The sequence below is a fragment of the Lichenostomus cassidix genome, chromosome 1 (assembly GCF_008360975.1).
Source record: "Lichenostomus cassidix isolate B80296 chromosome 1, HeHo_3.0, whole genome shotgun sequence".
NCBI lineage: Eukaryota > Metazoa > Chordata > Aves > Passeriformes > Meliphagidae > Lichenostomus > Lichenostomus cassidix.
Genome location: NC_139479.1, coordinates 26,667,400 through 26,685,996, shown reverse-complemented (window position 1 = coordinate 26,685,996; position 18,597 = coordinate 26,667,400). Strand labels below are relative to the sequence as shown.

At 40.0% G+C, this 18,597-nt stretch overlaps 2 protein-coding genes and 1 long non-coding RNA gene across 10 annotated transcripts in view; 2 read left to right on the top strand and 1 right to left on the bottom strand.

The window, feature by feature from the left end:
* Positions 1–392: 392 nt before the first annotated feature.
* LOC146444383 (uncharacterized) lies at positions 393–18,500 on the bottom strand. 2 transcript variants are annotated; one of them, XR_014850441.1, is made up of 4 exons: positions 18,310–18,500; positions 16,819–16,904; positions 1,610–1,711; positions 393–1,098 (listed from the first exon to the last, which is right to left on the bottom strand). It is a non-coding gene; the product is annotated as an uncharacterized LOC146444383 (long non-coding RNA). The 2 variants fall into 2 exon arrangements; XR_014850437.1 differs by lacking the exon at positions 18,310–18,500 and adding an exon at positions 17,948–18,103.
* SULT1C4 (sulfotransferase family 1C member 4) lies at positions 3,907–11,075 on the top strand. 4 transcript variants are annotated; one of them, XM_085053940.1, is made up of 8 exons: positions 3,907–4,056; positions 4,880–5,057; positions 6,700–6,837; positions 8,083–8,180; positions 8,497–8,623; positions 9,862–9,956; positions 10,170–10,350; positions 10,506–11,075. In XM_085053940.1, the coding sequence occupies exons 2-8, from the start codon at positions 4,892–4,894 to the stop codon at positions 10,616–10,618; spliced, it is 918 nt and encodes a 305-aa protein (XP_084910066.1). In that variant the 5' UTR covers positions 3,907–4,056; positions 4,880–4,891; the 3' UTR covers positions 10,619–11,075. The 4 variants fall into 4 exon arrangements, with proteins under 4 accessions (XP_084910066.1, XP_084910062.1, XP_084910064.1 ...); XM_085053936.1 differs by lacking the exon at positions 3,907–4,056 and adding an exon at positions 4,308–4,418; XM_085053938.1 differs by lacking the exon at positions 3,907–4,056 and adding an exon at positions 4,318–4,402.
* GCC2 (GRIP and coiled-coil domain containing 2) overlaps positions 18,062–18,597 on the top strand; it is a 30,851-nt gene continuing 30,315 nt past the window's right edge. For all 4 annotated transcript variants that reach the window (XM_085053948.1, XM_085053947.1, XM_085053946.1 and 1 more), the window contains exon 1: positions 18,062–18,217. In XM_085053948.1, coding sequence (XP_084910074.1) covers positions 18,116–18,217 — 102 coding nt within the window. In that variant the 5' untranslated portion in view covers positions 18,062–18,115. The remainder of the gene's footprint in view (positions 18,218–18,597) is intronic.

Genomic DNA, 18,597 nt, shown 5'->3' with positions numbered 1-18,597 from the left:
TTTAGTGCCACAGACAGGGTGACACTGCAGCACTTTATATGCATATTTTATTGGGAAAAGTACTTTAAAAGCTGCAGGATTCCAATTAAACTTTATCACTTGACTATGCATGCCCACAATAACAAGATTATATATTAATGTGACTGTGACCTCAGCACATGTGGAGCTAGTCAGAGTTATACACACCGTAGGCTCCAACACTTCCCCTAGCAGGAAACTCTGCTGGAGAGAGAATACTTCAAGCAAAGAAACTTCTGGAGTGTGATGGTAATGGAACATAAGTGTTTTATTGATAGGGATTGTACTTAGGTGTTGTGCTTAAATGTGTCACTGTATTAAAGCCTTAGGACTTTTATTCTATGCTTACACTCTAACATATCCCTTAGCATTTGCTTTCGTAATCCATAAATACATCTGTGATGATTATCTCACCTGTCCCTGGCTGTAACCCAGACAGTCATTAAATAACCATCACAAGATTGGTAGTAGAGTTCCTATTTTATGGACAATTGCAGGATTGTTCTGCACAGCATATGGAGATAGCCAGGAGCCTACAATAGGCTATATTTCTGATTGACTCTAAATGCATCCCAGATTACCAAAGCTTTTGTTGCCTAAGGTTGCTCACTGAGCCACAGTCAGATTAAGCTTAATTTAGTCACCAAGAGATGAATGCAGTTTTAAAATTCAAGAAGCCTCAAAGTGAAACCCTCATCTGCCTAGAGTGTTATTTTATTTCTTCAAAGTACGCATTTTTCTGAATGAGGAATACAGGTTGGTATCTAAGGATATCAAGAGCTATCAAATGGAATTTTAAACTCAAAATATTTTAACATCTTTTGGAATAAAGACAGTGTTTTGTCCAGCAGAGGGAGACCAGAGTTTTAGAGAAATGTAATACAAACATTAAGCATAACACAGAAAAACATCCTTTCAGTCAAATACATCAGACATAGATTGTAATTTATAAGACATGCTATCCTATATTATATAGGCCATTAAATTCAGGCAAAATATGAAGTAATCAGACTTAAACTATATCATAGGGCTTGATGCTGATGTAGGATTTGTAGCCTTCATTCCACTTCAAGCCTGATCCTATGGAAATAATAAAAGAAAACACAGCCAAGCAAAAATTGAATTAAATAATAAAATAAAATAAAATAAACACAATATGTTTTACATAAGGAAACACCTGCCACCAGTTTGCACTCATGAAAAGGTCAGTGGAAACCTGCAGGAAGCTCTCTGTAGAGAGTGCCTCATCTTTTTTTCAGAGTGGCCCCACAAATCATGATTCCAGATAAGAATCCCAGTCCTTGGACCAGCCAGTTCAACTCTCATCTCCCTGTTTAACAACCCAAGAAATTCATCACTCATTGGCTACTTCAAAAGCAGTTTTAAAGCTACAGTGATTTTTGACCTCACTGCAGCCTATCTGGCACAGTGCATTGTTCAAAGGCTACTCCAACTCCCAGCCACAATAAAAAAGAGCCACTCAATAAATTCTTGTGTTTTCTTTGTCATACACACAGCTGATATGCTTTGGGGATTACTGCATTATCAGGATGGTTGTGTAACTGAAAGGGTGGTGAATAACGTTACAAACCAGTAAATGAACTGCCACGTGTGAGAAGTGCAAGCAGAACCAGCACAGCCTTAGCACAGGCTTAACACAGAGCAGGAAATGACAAATCCTCCCATGAGAGATCTGGAAAGGAGAGAGAAAACTATTGTACCTTACACACATATTATCTGCTTGTTCTGTTTTAATTATTCATTCCGGTGTTGTTAGCCTCACCTTATTCTGGTGTAAGAGCCAAAATAAGATCAAATGGTTGACCAAAGACATATGTCTGCTCAGCAATAAAAGCAAAGAGAAAGGAGGAGGAAGAGAGGGCATTCCTAATTTACAGTGCTTGCCTTTCGGAGCAACCACTATGTGTGCTGAAGCCCTGCTTCACAGGAAGTGCCAGGCAACACCTGCTGATGGGAAGTAGAGAATAAAATCTTTTGATTTTCACTTACACGACCTTTGCTTTTGCTTTAGTAAACTGCATTATCTCAACACACAAGGTATTTTTCCCCCTTACTTTCTCTCCCACTGTCCTGCTGAGTAGGGGAGTGATAGAGCAGCTAGGTGGGTACCTGGTATCCAGACAAAGTCAACTCGCGACAGTCATTTTTGGCACCCAGCATTGGGCTCAAGATAACAGCAGCTTTGTATTATGTGTGCTGTAGCTATAGCAGGTATTAAGTGGCAAGGTGTACAGGTCACAGCTTGTTGGCTGCACCACTTCTCTCTTTGTTTTGCTTATCTTGGGAACATGTTAATACAAATATCTCTGTGTTTTGCCCTGGAATTGCTGGCTTTGCTGTGCTGTATCTATCTTGTGCAGAAGATGAGGGAATACATCTCTCTCTGCTATCTGGGACTGATGGGGGTGGTTTATTAGTCAGGCTCCCAAGGTCCTTGTTCACCCTCACATGAGTTTTCATACTAATAATTAATACTGTTAGCATATTGTGGAGCTTGTGGAATCTCTTACCATCCTGGTATCAGAGAAGACAAACAGTGGATGAGGTAAAACTGTAATGTGACCTGAAGTGGCCAGTCCCTGGATGGCAGGGTGTGTAGAAGGATTTGGGCAGATTCCCAGGATAGTTGTCACCTCCCATAAACTGGCACTTTACACAAGAACAGATAAATGATCGAAGCAAACTGAAAATCAGCAGCCTCCAGCACTGTACTGGAGCTTGGTGTGTGCCCATTGAGCCACAGTTCAGCTTTGTCAGAGGACTGTAGACAAGGAGGGGACACAAAAATCAGGTTCACGACTATCTTAGCCCTGCCAATATGTACTTGGGGGTGCTGGTGGATGAGAGGCTGGACATGAGGCAGCAATGTGCCCTTGCAGCCCAGAAGGCCAGCTGTGTCCTGGGCTGCATCCAAAGGAGGGTGGGCAGTGGGTTCAGGGAGGTGATTCTGCCCCTCCACTCTGCACTGGTTAGACCCCACCTGCAGTGCTGCATCCAGCTCTGGGGGCTCCAGCACAGGAAGGACATCGACCTGATGGACCGAGTCCAGAGTCCAAGATGATTAGAGGGATAGAGCACCTCCCCAAAAGGAAAGGCTGAGGGCATTGAAATTGCTCTGCCTGGAGAAGAGAAGGCTTCAGGGTGACCTAATTGTGGCCTTGCAGTCCCTGAAGGGAATCTACAAGAAAGATGGAGAGAGACTTTTGACAAAGGTACGTAGTGACCAGACAAGGGGGAATGGCTTCAAATTTAAAGAGATTAAATTTAAATTAGTTGTTAGGAAGAAATTCTTTACTGAATGAGGGTTGTGAGACAGTGGAAAAGATTGCCCAGAGAAGTTGTGGATGCTTCATCCACAAGATGGAGGTAATTTTCCCCATAGCAGCCTTCATACTGCTGGTAAGTATAAGTGCCGTAGACTTACATAGAGCAACCATCTGTGGGCTGAAATCCTGCTTTCTGGGAGGCGGCTGGATCACCTGCTGATGGGAAGTAGAGAATAAAATTTTTGGGAATTTTTTTCCTTTACTTGCACGTGACCTTTGCAATTTAGATTAAATATTATGAAGAAAATTGATTATTCCAAGACTGTTCACAATGATACCGACAAATAAAAATAATCTTGATGGAGCTATTGATTGATATTTGATGTTTTTGCCAGTAAAGAATCACACTTTAGATGAGAATTCCAAGCATTTTTATTTCACAGGTTTAGAAAGGCTTTCAAAAACAATGGTAGAAAAACTGTTCAGCTGTTGGCTGCTGCTGCGCTTCCTCCTTTACTCTCCTCACACTGATAGGAAGAATGGAATCTCCACCCACACAAGTTTTCACCCTACTTGTGCCTGAAGATTTAAGTTCCTGCATAGTTATCAATACAGCCAAGGACTGAAGACATTCAAGCAGGAAAAATTCTCTGGAAATTTTCTTTTTCCTTCTTTTTTTATATTTCTTGAGTCACTGCCATCCACCAATTCAACCTCTCACTCTGCTCAACTGAATCTGTGTGAAATTGATGTGAGTAAGCAAGAAAACTAAAGAAAATATTCTGGCAATGTTTGCTGTTGGGATCAAAATGTCTTTTTTTTTCTGGCTGATATTTTTAATTGAGATTATTTCTATAGCCTCCCCTTAAGCAGACCTTTCCTCTGACCAGACTCTGAAGCTCTGAAAGTTATGCCTAAGATGCCTCCTTGGGAGAAATAAATAACTAGATATTGTAAAACACATTGATTTACACTATCAAAGTCTAACAACATTTAGTTAATGATCCATCTGGTTCAGGTTATTTATATGCAACTAATTTCAAAACATATCAAAGAGTTCCAAGAGTGAAAAGATCCAGGAACGAAACACAGAAAAGGTCTGCAAATATTTTTGTGAGTATAAGGCACAGTGTGTTAGCAGGCGTTTCTGTTTATTTTCTTCAAAGAGAAAGGGTTGGGTCCTGTGTGCTGATTTCATTGCCAGTTGTTATTCTCTGCCTTCTTTAGAATCATGCCTCTGATTGCTTTTTCTTACCTTTAGAATGCCTCATACCGACTGTCAGAATTTTACATAAATATATTTGATATAGGAATAATGGCTTTTTTCTCCTTTTATATGTGGGTAAACAGGGTGATTTTTTAGAGACACTGAGAACTACTACCAGCAATACATCAAGCATTTCTGAAAATGAGATCCAGCTTTAAGTAGTCCATATATGGATCCAGATAGGCCAAATCATGGCCAAAGAAACCAGAGGACATGGAATTTTGTCAGTAAGAGAGACCTCAAGACAAGTAAATTCAGGGGTTTTTTTCAGAGCAGCCGTGTTAATTCCAAGCCTTTCTTCATGCAGTGCTCATTGGCCATGGATAAAATGAAAGATTTGAGTCTGAAAGCGACAATGATTCAACCTGGGTTCCTTGAAGTGGAAGGTATTATTGTCACAGAAGCAATGGGCAGCATTATGGACCAAATTCGGAATTTCAAAGCCAGACCTGATGATGTGCTCATCTCAACCTATGCAAAAGCAGGTTAGTGTGGGTAGGAAATAGAACAGAAAAGTTTAGGATAATGCTTATTATTGGGATTAACATCTATGTTTTTCTATTGTGACTGATATTTGTTTAACTCCAAACCAGACATATTTTAAAGACATGAAGCTGTGTCAGCTGTGATTAGTAACTTCTGACTTCTTCGGCAAATGCAAAAACATCTGTAACTGAAGTACAAATGGCCACAGTCTAATGACTTCTAATTGTTTACTTTAACTAAGATTATATACATTTATATTAATGGTGACAATAGAAGTTTCCCACGAATATATAGTGATTAAACAATGCCTAGAAAGAAGTGACCATTACTAAGAAATAATAGAAACTGATTGTATGACTAGGGAACATGTTATGTATTGGGGGAATGATTTGATGTGCAAACTGGTATTGATTTCTGAAATTTTATTAATTCTTTAAAATAACCTAATTCATTTAATAATTTTGGCCAACAGAATGAAATACAACCATTAATATTAGCTATCTGGCATTTTTCTCAGTGACTGGACAACATTTTTCCTCTTCATCAGACCCTTTATACTTAGTACACAAGAAAACAATGAATAACAAGCATCAATATAATTCTGTATGAATAAAAGCATGTACAGTTTAGGAGATTCAGGAACAGATATGGGAGCATTTGATCATCATAAAAAATAATTACTTGAATTAGCAACAATTTTTAAGGGGTTTTATTTTTCTTGTCAGTAGGGGAAAAACATTTTTTTCTAAAACACCCCACTATCAGTTTTGTAAAACTTGAAAGCTTTTGATTTACTGTCTCTACACTGAAAACAAAACTACATTATTTTATCCAGCTGGGATTAAAGCCTTCTAGCCACTGAACTGAAAATAAATAAAGTTAGGATTCCATTTGACATTATATCATATTTGTCTGAGATGCACAACTCAAGCATCTTAAGAAGGGTAGAATCTCCTGCCCAAATTGCTTTCTAAGTTATCCCTTAGCCTGTTCTCTAGCTGACCTGCCACAATACCTCACAGGAGATGTGGCTAACACAGCAATGACAGCTATAAAAGAGAAGAGACACATGAGGTACACTATACTGTAATTCTTACAAAATGTTGCAGTCACTCAGGCAGATGAAATGTTGTACACACCTTCATTAATATGTTTCAAATGGAAACCTTGCAAATACTGCCACCCTTTTTATATTTTCAAACTGTATGAAAGTTTTACTCACTTGCAGTTCAGGTATTGCATTTTTTCACTCAAATTCAGTATGAAAACAAAATTTAAATACCTGACATTTTGTGAGGGATGCAAATTGAAAGGAGGAAGTTTCATTCCTCTCTGCAAATAATATCATTTCCAAACAGTAGTGAGTTTACCCCAGTGTTATTTTCAGTACTGGTGTGGGAGCTATTTCTTTGAGCAAGAAGAAGCCTGTCTGAAATGGAATTCCTGAAACTGTGCTTTGGGAATTACCTTTGTATGCCTAATTAGGCATTTTATCTCTATTATACTCTCCATTTTGTCTATTATTTTCTGTGCTATTCTTTCCTTCTTTAGCAAAGACCCCATGCTTCTGGCTTTCAGTTCCTAATAGAAGGAACTCTTGACTATCCTGGAGGCAAACATCTAAATCCTTGACACTTTCAGGTACCACATGGACACAGGAGATAGTGGATATGGTTCAACAAAATGGAGATGTTGAGAAGTGTAAACGTGAGACTACTTACAAACGCCACCCCTTCCTTGAGTGGTTTATCCCAGAGCCTCCATCTGCACGTTACTCAGGTGAATATTATTTATATTTTAGACAAAATTAAACAAAACAAGCCCCTAGTGCTAATGCCACAAGTTTCCTGGAAAAGGCCCCACTTGATTTGTTCTTGAACTATGCATCATTTTGGGTATTAAGGACCAGTTCAGTCACTTAAACATCTAGTGCTACTCAAGGTGCTGCAAGGCTGGCAGATGTGATAGCTTCAGGTGCTACAGGAGATCTTGCTGTTTTGGAGTGGTGACTGACAGCTGTTTGTGATACTCCACAGTACCTAAACCAGCAGCAGATATATATAAAATAATGGGGGCAATTGAATGCCAGTCTGTGATTACAGGCTGTATGGAAGAGAAATCTATATCATGGAGGTATTTCCAAAAGGTGGATAATGTTTTCAGCGGTTTTGCTATTGTTTCAAGTAACTGCTTTTCAGTTCTACTCATCTAAACAAGCTATGGGGTATTCAGGCAACCAGGAGGCTTCAGTGTTTTACAGTTTCCTACAAGAGTCTCCCCCAGCAAGGGCTCCATTTCCACAAAAATCCTTAAGGCAGACTCACATTTGAAGCTAAAAAGCTCCACTAGCTCTGCAGAAGTGCTACTTTTTCTCTTCTAAGCTAGACTGTCTTGGCTTAGAGACAGAGACAAAAAAAAATAAAGATGACAGAGGATGATAGAAGGTAACAGGGGAAAAAAATTAGGGAGGTCATGCCAGATGTTTACAAAGGACAGAGGAGGAGATAACACATGTCCAAATATCACCAGCTATTCCCAAGTAGTCCCATATATCCATAGCCACTGAAAATCCACTGTCTGTCATTCTCCAAGTTTCTCTTTATGTGCTATCCACAAAGTCTAATCAGCCAGTCATATTATTGCATCCTAGAATATATCTTATCTTTAAGGGGGAAGGAGACCATTAAATATTGGAAAGGAAAAGCTTTGTTTGGATAAATATAAATTAGTATTAATCATTATCCCTTGGAGAGCAGGAATTAGGTGTGGTCCCCAGAAAGCGAGAAGAAGATATAAATCAGTGTTTCCCCTTTTCTACTCAAATACATAGGTAAAATTTTCTCTAGAAACATTGAAGATGTTTATATAATGTTGTCCATGTTACACTGCTATATAAATGCTTTGGAGATGAATGACCAATGCAAGGTGAAGTGCTGAAAACTCACAATCACATGTATGAGCATAGCAAAGAAGTGCTGGTGCAATTTAGAGAAAACTCACATCTCATCATTAAACATGCCATAGGTCTGGAGTTAGCTGAAGCCATGCCATCTCCACGAACAATCAAAACTCATCTGCCTGTGCATCTCATGCCTCCATCCTTCTGGGAACAAAACTGCAAGGTAAGGCTGAAGAGGTCTACTCTACTCCACAGGCAAAGAAAGTGACATAAATCAGGGCAATGTATGTTTTCCAGAATCCCTGTGAAATTAAAAAATCTCTGAAATATTTTGCCTTTAATGTGCAAAGTCTGTGAGAACCTAAAGTCATGACAAAGTTACCTGAGCTGTATTTTAGTAAATGGCAGCTTCAAAGCAAAATCTCTTAAACTTCTATCAGCAGGCTCCAAGACAAAACTCCAGGAGATGCTCAATGTCTATATAAACACGTGCAAGTTACATTCTTTCTCTCTCTCTCTCTCTTTTCATATCAATAAAGATAATCTATGTGGCACGAAATGCAAAAGACAACCTGGTGTCATACTACCATTTCCACAGAATGAATAAAGCATTGCCTGATTCAGGAACCTGGGAGGAGTTTGTGGAGAAATTCATGATTGGAAAAGGTGATTAAGTGCAATCAGTTGTATAAGAGACTTTGATAATTTTAAGAATGCATGGCATTGATTTATTTATTTCAGTCATGGTTTGAAGCCCAGTGCTGACGCTGTGGAAGGATATTCTGAAGGTGTTTCAGTCATAATTTTTCTTCATTCACAGGTTTTTATTATTACCTAAAGGATTAAATTTATCTTTATGCTCCCATTTTGAAGAAAAAAAACCCCACCACTACTCTGTATTCTGTTATCATTCAGAAACATATATGGCAATTTTCAGGCCTAATCTCCTCTCTGAGCTTAAAAGAAGCCAGCTGAAAAGGAACAATGGTTTAATTTGTTTTACTCTAACCTGATAAAATTAGAAATTTAAAAAAGAAATTGAGGGTTAATTTTTCTAGAAATGTGTGGTGTGAATTTGAGATAATGGAGTCTTTGTACCTAAATTAATGTATCTAAAAATCAGGCATCTAAACAAAGACAATTATTTAACTAATGGCTGGCAACCCCAGAAGCTGATTCTTCCCTTTTTAAAAGAGGTGCTGATATCACAGGATATCCAAGAAACAAAACCTGTTCAGGTGGGTGGAAGTTTACAGTTTAGGTCATTAAAATTTTTGCTACCATGTAGGCCTAGAAATACCAGTCTGGACTAGCATGAGAGTCTCTTGTCTAAAGGAGACCTTGTGTTTTGAATTTGATGAGCTCAGCTCGGGAGCCATCTGTCCAAGTGAAGACATCTAGAACATAGCTACTTCTGTCTTAGATAATCCTTTGGACACTTGCTTGAGAAAAGCAGGCACTTCTGATAGCATACCAAACATTTAAACCAGGTAGAATCACAGAATAATGCAAGCTGGAATGCACTTTTGGTGTCCATATGGTCCCAATTCCTGCCCTGCTCAATCAAATCAAAGAATCAAAGCAGGGCCAATTAAGATGAGTCTTGTCCAGCTGATGAAATGAATACAGGAAGTGTTTGTTTCTGTTGACTATAATGCATCTGCATTTGTTGCCCTCTAAAGTTACACATGAATCCTGCTCTGAGCATCCATACACCTGAGGCATTAAAAGCAAAACTGCTGTAGTAAGCATAGAGCACACAGCAGTGCTTATTATCATGGTCACAGTGATTCAAAACCAACTTGGAAATTCCCAGGTGCTGGTTAAGAGGGAAACATGAGTGGCACATGTGTTAAAGACAGTTGGGGCATTTACGGTTGCTGCTGATGTTACTTCTTTTTCAGTGTTCTGGGGTTCCTGGTATGACCACGTAAAAGGATGGTGGAAGGCAAAAGACAAGCACCGTATTCTCTTTCTCTTCTATGAAGATATGAAGGAGGTAAAAGGCTGAACATATGTTTGTAGAGCTCTGAAATTGGGAAGTCTAGTAGATACTAAGTACAAGCAACAGTTTTATATTATAATGCCAGCTGTATCAGTAAACTTTAAAATAACTTGATCTTCTCTGTCAGAGAATTGGAGCTCTAACTCTATGTTTGATTTCTTTGCTTTTCCTAGCTCTGTATCTTATCCCATGTTATTGTCTCTGCAGAATCCAAAGCGTGAAATTCAGAAGATTGCAAAGTTCCTGGAGAAAGATCTGAGTCCAGAGGTTCTAGACAAAATAGTCCATAATACCTCATTTGAGGTAATGAAGGAAAATCCCATGACAAATTACACCAAAGACTTTCTAGGAATAATGGATCACTCCATTTCCCCATTCATGAGAAAAGGTACTGAGGTTTGTTATTGACAACAACTCTGTCTGGTAGTAATTCTGTTTTGAAATATACACTGAAGTACAAATATCTAATAAGTGGTGAATAATGGGCTTCAGAAAATACTGGTAAATTAATCTTTTCTCTTTTTGTGCTTTGCTATTTCTTAGGGACTGTTGCAGACTGGAAGAATCATTTCACTGTGGCACAGAATGAGAAATTTGATGAAGATTATAAGAAGCAAATGTCTGATACCTCTCTTGTTTTTCGCACGGAATTGTAATTACTTGCAATGGAAATGAATGATCTTCAGCCTTTTCCATGTTATATATTTTGCTTTTCCTTCACAAAATGCCAGTGTCCCTAAGATTCCAAGATCTCTCTTTCACACACCACTGATTTTTCATTATTGTGAGAGTGCCCAAATTATGCCAAAATTTAAGTCTTTCTGAAGAAAATAATTCCACTGGGTACTTCTCAGTCACTGCTACCACAGAAACTTTCAGCATTAATAAAAATTCAGACATACTGTGAGTCCTTGTAAAACTGCAGTTGAATATTTTCAAATCAAACTCAAACAGAAACTAGGAACCAATAGGAAAAAAGGTCTTAAAAGAGTGTAACAGGTTGTATGAACATTTATCAATAAATAACAATAAAACAAATTTAAAGGCAGTCAAGTATAAAGAGAGCAAGAGAAGTGCACAAATTAGAATAAATTTCATTTTCTCTCATTTTAAGTTGGACATCAAAAATGCTGTTGAGATAAAAGCAAAATTTCCAAAAACACCAAACATCTATTACCTCCTTTGATAAAACTTGCTAAAGGGCTACATAGAAGCATTTATCTACAGTTCTAGCAGTGGATAGTAGTCCTTATTGCATCTCACATTTGCCTTCTGAACTGGATATCATAGCGTTCTGTTAAGTAAACATTTGGAGAATTCTGAAAATTGTTATGAACCAGGTGGAGAGTCAGTGCTGCAAATGCCATCTCCCTCTTCACTGTTGTAAAAGTGTTCATCAGATGCCTCACGTTATTGCGTTCTCCTTTACTTCACTCTTAACCAAATATACAAACACCTTGTTGAGGGCTCTTAGTAGCAATAGGGCCTGGTAGATATTGGAAAACAAAAACCAGTTCTGCTTTAGCATTAGTGCCATTACTACAGCCATGTTTTGAGCTTGTGAAAAATTAACTAAAGCAATTCATAACCCATTTAATTATAGGCAACTGTTACCAATATACTTTTGGATTTAAAGTGCCATCATAGGCCATGAAGAGTTCCTGCTTAACTGAATTTGCACTCTGAATGTCAGAGGAAACAGAATGTATTACAGCAGCTAAAGGAAAATACTGTCTTAGTCTCATTAATCTAGTTTAGTGTAGTGTAATAATAAAAAAAAATGCTTGCTGGGCATATTTTCCTCTTTGGCCCATGGAGAGTTAAAAGTGAGTTTAAAAGCTGTAGCAACATGAGCAGCTGTCAAATGCAAAGTTCATTTTAGTCTACCTATTTAATCCACATGTCTAAAATGAATGCAGTCATAAAGGGCAGCAATACTTTGCATCAATTTGAAAACAAACAAAAAGCTGCCTGTTAAATGTAGGAGATACATTGTCCTGGCCTGCTGAGTTTCCCCCCAAAATGCAGGAATCACTGAAACCAGAAACACATATTTACTACATTAGTGCTTTTTTTTTTTTTTTTTAAGGTTTCAGGTCAACAGATTCCTGCCTACAAACAAAGGACGTCTCAGTAAAATGACTACCTAAGAAAAAAATTATCTGTCACAGGCACTGCTGTTCATCACAGCAAGGCTAAATACCAGCTTGAGGAGCTTTCTGCTACTTGTTTGGGTTTTGTTTATGATTAACTTGATTTACAGTCTAACTATTGCTAGTATGAGGAAAAGGCATTGCCTGCTCTCTTAGATATTTCCATTCTCTTGGGTTGCTCTATGAAACCACATGAGTCAGCACACATTGTCAATCTAATCCTCATTCAGTGCCACAAGAGATATCAGTAAATGGAAAACACGCTTAACTCAGTAGCTTGGTGACATTTTATGAGCAGTGCTGTACCAAAGGTCACACAGGTGACCTGTTTGCTTCTCCCTTGAAATCTCTGAACTATCAGAAGTGCAAAATGCTGACAGTGGCTGAAGCCTCATTTGAAAAGGGAGTTGCATAGCAACTGCAAGGATAGAGGCACCATATAATAAGGAACTGATATCACATTGGGAAAGTCACCTTTGCTCTCACTTCCTTAGGTAACTTTTCACCCAGCTGCAATTCAGCTGCTATGAACAACAGATAAAAGTACAATAGGGCAGACTGCAGTCCTAGAATAAAAAAGGGGGAAAACAAACATTTGTATGGCCACACAAAAACTGGCTTTTCTTATGCTATTGACATTATCCTTATATATATTCAAAGACAGAAATGTTAACTTTTTTGACAAAATATAGCTGGCAGGAGGGTAGAAAAGTGGGGTGTTTGTGCTTTTTATGCCTTCTCAAGCCACCATATCTGAAAGATTAACTTATGGATTCAGTAATGATTTGCAAAATGTTCATAATTGTACCAGTGTAAAACTACAGGGAATAGTTTATTGTTACAAGTGAAAATTATTTGAGCTGTAGTTTTGAAGAAAATTTGGTGAAAAGGTTAATGGACTGTACGCATCCCCCAATGGACCCAGACTCTACCATGGTTTGGCGTCTATTTTGACTGTATGTCAACAGTGATGTGCATATGCTTCTGGGCATATGACTGCAAGGTGCCCTCATCTAGAGTGCCTTTAACCTCCATATCTTTAGGTCTGTCCATTGTTATGTACAGAACAGCTTTAAATTATGGGCTTGCATATGGAGATTGTCTACTAATACCAACAAAACTTGGTATTTATATACATAAGATACTGAAAAGCAATGAGCACCTGCAAAAAGAGATTGTATGTGTTCAGCCAAATTATTTCAAATAATTTAAACTATTTGTCACACTTCTGATGCAAATGCATGACTCTGTTTACTGTGGAGAAAAAACTGTACAGAACCATATTAGAAACAAGTCCTGAATATACATCCATGTTTCATTTTCATCCGGTTACCTAGATGCACGATTTTACCAACCTTCTCAGGTGCAATATCTTCAATGTCAGTTTTAAAGGGACTTGTGTCAGTTTAGCTAATGCAATCCCACAGGAACTTCTTCGATGACACTTGTTCCTTCTTTTACTTCTTTAAGATCTTAAGTGTAACTTTCTGTTACACTTCTTTAAGAGAGTGTACCTGCTGAGTTTAGATAGCGGAGAAACTTTGTTATTAATCTCTAAAAAATGTTTCAAGATTGGTATTGATTAATACACATTAACTGTTCAAGTGGTTCTGTTCTGCAGCTCTGCATTAACTACCAAAACTAATCCTCCCACGGGAATGACTGGAGATTCCTGCTTCTACACAGACTGTTTAAAGGATACTGCTGTATTAATCCTAGAGTACTCATAATCCCCCTTGAGCTCGGCTGTCAATAGCAGCTAGGGGAGACATTTTACTTTCACATAGAATGCAACCATTTGCAAAAAAGAATGAAAAGAACAGAGCTTAAAAAAAATTAAAGAAAGAAATGGAGAAGGGGGCTGATCTATCTTCCTGGGTAGCATTCAAAGACAGAGGGACACTGCTTTCCATTCCACTAATCTAACTATAAATGATCTGCTTCATGCTTGCACTGAAAGTCTCAGTTTCTGCAGTTAGGAAAACAGACCATGCACAGGAAGGAGTTTCTATTTAACTTGTCCCATCCATATAGGATATGGATATTGTACCATATAATACATATTTTGCAAGTCTTCTATAATTATTTACATCAACATGTTCACAAAGAGTCTTATCTCTACAACAAGGTTAACTATTAATTCTGGCATTTTTCAGAAGTCCATTAACATACTTTAAGTCTGAACTGAAGCTTTCATTTCCCTCACATCCTCAATGAATGATGCAATACCTGTCTCAGTGTAGGCTGTAGGTGAGCCTGCAGGCACATTGAAAGTGAAAGTTAAGCCCTTCATACTTCTAAAATGCAATCAAACTGTGCTGCCAGACTGAAAGCAATGGGCTTAGGCTGAATAACAAGGTTCTGCCTGCCCTCCAGACCAAGCACTGTGTAGGTAGATCAGGAAAGTCATCATTTAACAGCGTCCCATGGTTAATGTCAAAGAGGCAAATTACTCAAGGATTATTTTGCAGAAGGGCTTTGGCACAGCCTGCTGCAAGGGCAGCTGGTACCTATCAGCAGTGTGAGCTCAGACTGCCTTTGGGACTGTGTGAAGGCTCACAGCAGAATTACAGCCACCTACATGACTGTGGAGACATAGGCATCGTGTCAAAACAAGCAACCCTGGGTCCTGCTTTGGTATAGGCAATATAGGTAGTATCTCAGGTCAGACACCTAAAAATTAGGGTAACTAATTTTTTTTTATTTGTTGAAATTGGGCCTCTTGATACACAGTAATTTGTTATTGTACCAATAACACTCACTCATCTACATTTGCTGCTATCTCTGTGTGCAATTAAAGGTCCTTCAAGTTCTGTTAACAGTGGAACATGAAGTCTTTTGTAGCCAGACCCCACCCCAGGTGTGGAAAAAAAAAAGGCTCCTTGCATCAGTTTTACACTAATCTATCTACAGGCTTGTTAGCCTTTGCTGGTGAGAACACCAAACTACTCACCTGTTTCCTATGGCAGTTTAAGACCAGAATTAAGGACTATGTATACAATCTATTTTTTTAACACCTAACAAAATCCTTCGCACACAAAATGGTACTGAGATAAATAACTTTTTTCACTGTGCCACTCCACGCCTGTGGGAACCTACTGAACCTCAACCCAACCTAATAAAATGGCCATAGTCAGCCAAATAATTTGCAGTTCATTTGCACAGGACGGGGCAGGAGAGGGGTGTACTTTAGGTTTCCAAACAGAGAAGAATAATTAACATACTGTAAATTCATATGCTGCTTTCCTTTATATTACCCTGGCATGTTAAAAAGCCACAGAAGTAGCTCAAAGCAAGAACTCTGGCCCAGCATGGGTCACAACTAAGAGTCTGTGATCTTCAGAACCTGTTGCAAAGGCAGATTCTACAGTGGCAAGTATTTAAAGCATCAGCTCCTTTATGCCAAAAACACATTCCTCAGTAGCAAAATTACAGTAATTTTCTCATTCTGTGCTCTTCAGAAAATTCTTGCAGGTCTAATAATTCCAATGATAGTAAGCAAGCATTTGTACCCTGCCTTGATGCAAGGGCTAATTACAGCCCTGTGGGACTTGGCTTCTCAAAGAAAGCAGGACTGAAAGTTTGTTATGCTCTGCCCTAACATATCTCAAAAATCTCTTGGCAATCTTGTTTTACACAGACAACGCTATTTGAAAAGATTAATTATCTTTTACAAAGATAATAAAATCATGGGATATATGGACTATGTAAATTATTCTTGTTTTTCTCATTTATCTTGTCTCAGATTAGTTGCACTCATTATTATGTATCAGCTTTCTGTCTCCTTCTAGATAGGTAAGACACAATTCATAAACTGTTTATGAAAACTGTATCAGAGTATTGCAGGTACAAATGAACAATTTTCCCCACAAAATTCATAGCAACTTGCACTTTATTGCAACAAACTGAAACAATCAACAGTCAAAATCCTCATTCTTTTTTCTTTTAGTTATTCAAGAAACTTTTAAAAATTCTACCATTCCTTAACCAGGATCCTTTCCAACTGCTGTTGTAATTCAGGACCAGAATGAAAGACAATATCAAATGTACAATATATCTAAATTCTGTTGCACAAAATGGAGGAGGGAGGGAGGGGAGATTTAGCCTCTGTCAAATATCTGTCTGGGAGGAACATGGAGCTCAGGGAGGGGGGACTGAGTGGTCCCTAGCCGGTACCAGCTTCAGAAAGCCTGCAATGAGTAAGCTAAGAGCTCATTGTCTTCAGTACAAACACCTTTGAAAACTCTTGTGTCTGCCTTGGACGAGCTCCAAAATCAATTCCTTCAGAGGCTAAACCATGAGATGACCCCAGAGTTGGTTCATAGTACATATTTTCTGAAGATAGGCAGAAGGAACAAATTTGCATGAAGCATTGTTCTCTTCTGTTTTCCAAAAGAGTTTAGTTTCCTAGAATGTTCTTCCCAAATGTCGAAATTCAGTTGGAGGCTGACCTCAAAGCACAGAGCCTTGCAGTACAGCACAGTTTGGGGTGAAAAGCTTTTGCTACACAATGGTTTTGTAAGGACTGTATCTAGAAAGGCTCTTCTTGAAACTGTGTGAAATCCCCATATTAGATCTCAGCAGCATAGGCATAGGTAACCAGTTCAGAGGATCCCAAGGTGAAAGGGGAAAAAAAGAATTAACCGGTTAAATGCACTCTGAGGTTTCCAAAATGTGGAATAATAGAAGTAATGAAGAAATACCTTCATGCTGCTTGGTTAGGGACATCCGTTCCTTGCCAGCAACCCCTGTGAGCATGGAACCATATGCTCCTGCTACAGCTGTGTACCTGCATAAATAAAAATATATAAATATATATAATGACCAGTGAATGCATTGGAGTAGAAGAAAAGAAAATAAATATTATATTAGATATATGTGAAGAACCTTCTATTTGCCACTTGAATTTTACAAGAAAAATGACAGTAAGCAGACTTGGAAAAATATAAATTATTCTTCTGAGAACAGCATTTTGACTAACATAGCACTCTTTTTTTATTAAAATACATATTCTCTTATGACATTATAATTAATTTGGTGATATTCAGTATTTAGCCAGTGAACCATAAATACAATAATATGCCTAAATTGTTTTTCCTAGGCAACTTCTCATTAAAAATCAATTACTTATCATGAAATGTGAAAAATTATTCAGGCACTCCCAAAGTGCATGCTTGGTTACAAAGAAAAATGCGTGCCCTTTAAAGTAGGCACTGCTCCCCTCAAACGGGCATAAAAACAGCTCTCAAAAACACATGACTACGAGCCACAACGCCTAGGTTCTGCTATTTGCTCGGGTAGTTATTCACGTCCCTTTTTAAATTTACAGACTCATGGAGCAGTTAAGGTTGAAAGGGACCTCTGGAGATCATCTTGTCCAATCCCCTGCCAAGGTAGGGTCAGCAAGAGCAGGTGACACAGAACACATCCAGGTGGGCTTTGAATGTCTCCAGAGGGACACTCCAGCTCCCCTGGACAGTCTGTTCTAGTGCTCTGCCGTCCTCAATGTAATGAAATTCTTCTTCATGTTGCCGTGAAACTGCTCGTGGTTTTGTTCACGGACCTTGCTCCTCGGCCTGTCGCTGAGGACTGCTAAGTCTGTCACCATACGCTTGGCACCGGCCACATTTGCTAAATAACATAATCACTCTGCGTTTCAAGGTATTAAGAACAAGGTATTAAACCGTGAAGTTTCTGGCTGAGCACTTTACTCTTCACCTCATGCTCTCCTTACGGTGACAGTGAGAGACACGAGCTTGCAGAACACTGCGTTCCCCTCGGGAGCTCCTCAGGAACACAGAACAGCCGGGTGCACTCGTGCTGTAGCCCTACCCTGTCCCCTTTCATAAGGCGCAGAACATGAGGCCGGTAGCAATACACCTCCCTGCCCACGCCCCCTTCCAGACAGGCTGCGCAGCCGAGGCAGCGGCCCCGGGCACAGCCCCTCCCTCCCCTCGGGGCGGTGCTCGGTGACGGACAGGCCTAGCCCGGCGTGCCGGGATGACGGAGGCGGAAGCGGGCCGGGGAGGATGTAGCGGCGCTGGCAGCGGCTGTGGCGCCGCGATCTCCCCGCCCCTGCAGCCGGCCGGCCCCGCCATGGAGGTAACGCGGGGGGCGGCGCGGCGGGGGAGAGGGGCCGCGGAGCCCTCGGGGGCACCGCAGCTGGAGCGGGTGGGGAGGGGGCGGTGCGTGACCTTGGCATGCGGCACCGGGGACCGGGAAGGAGCGAAGCAGCCCCTCCCACCGGGCGGCTTCCCTTCCCTCCCCGCGGTGACGGGCGGAGAAGCCCGCGGGCCGCTGTGCGCCCTTCGCCGGCACCCCGCAGCCCCCGCGGGTGGCGCGGCCCCGGGGCGGCAGCCATGAGGGAGGCCGGGGGAGCCGCTGGGACGGGACCCTGCCCGTGCCCTGCGGGAGTGCGAGCTCGTGTGGGCTACAAGGGGGCTGCTTAGTGCCCCTCCTGCTGAGCACGGGCTGGGGGGAGC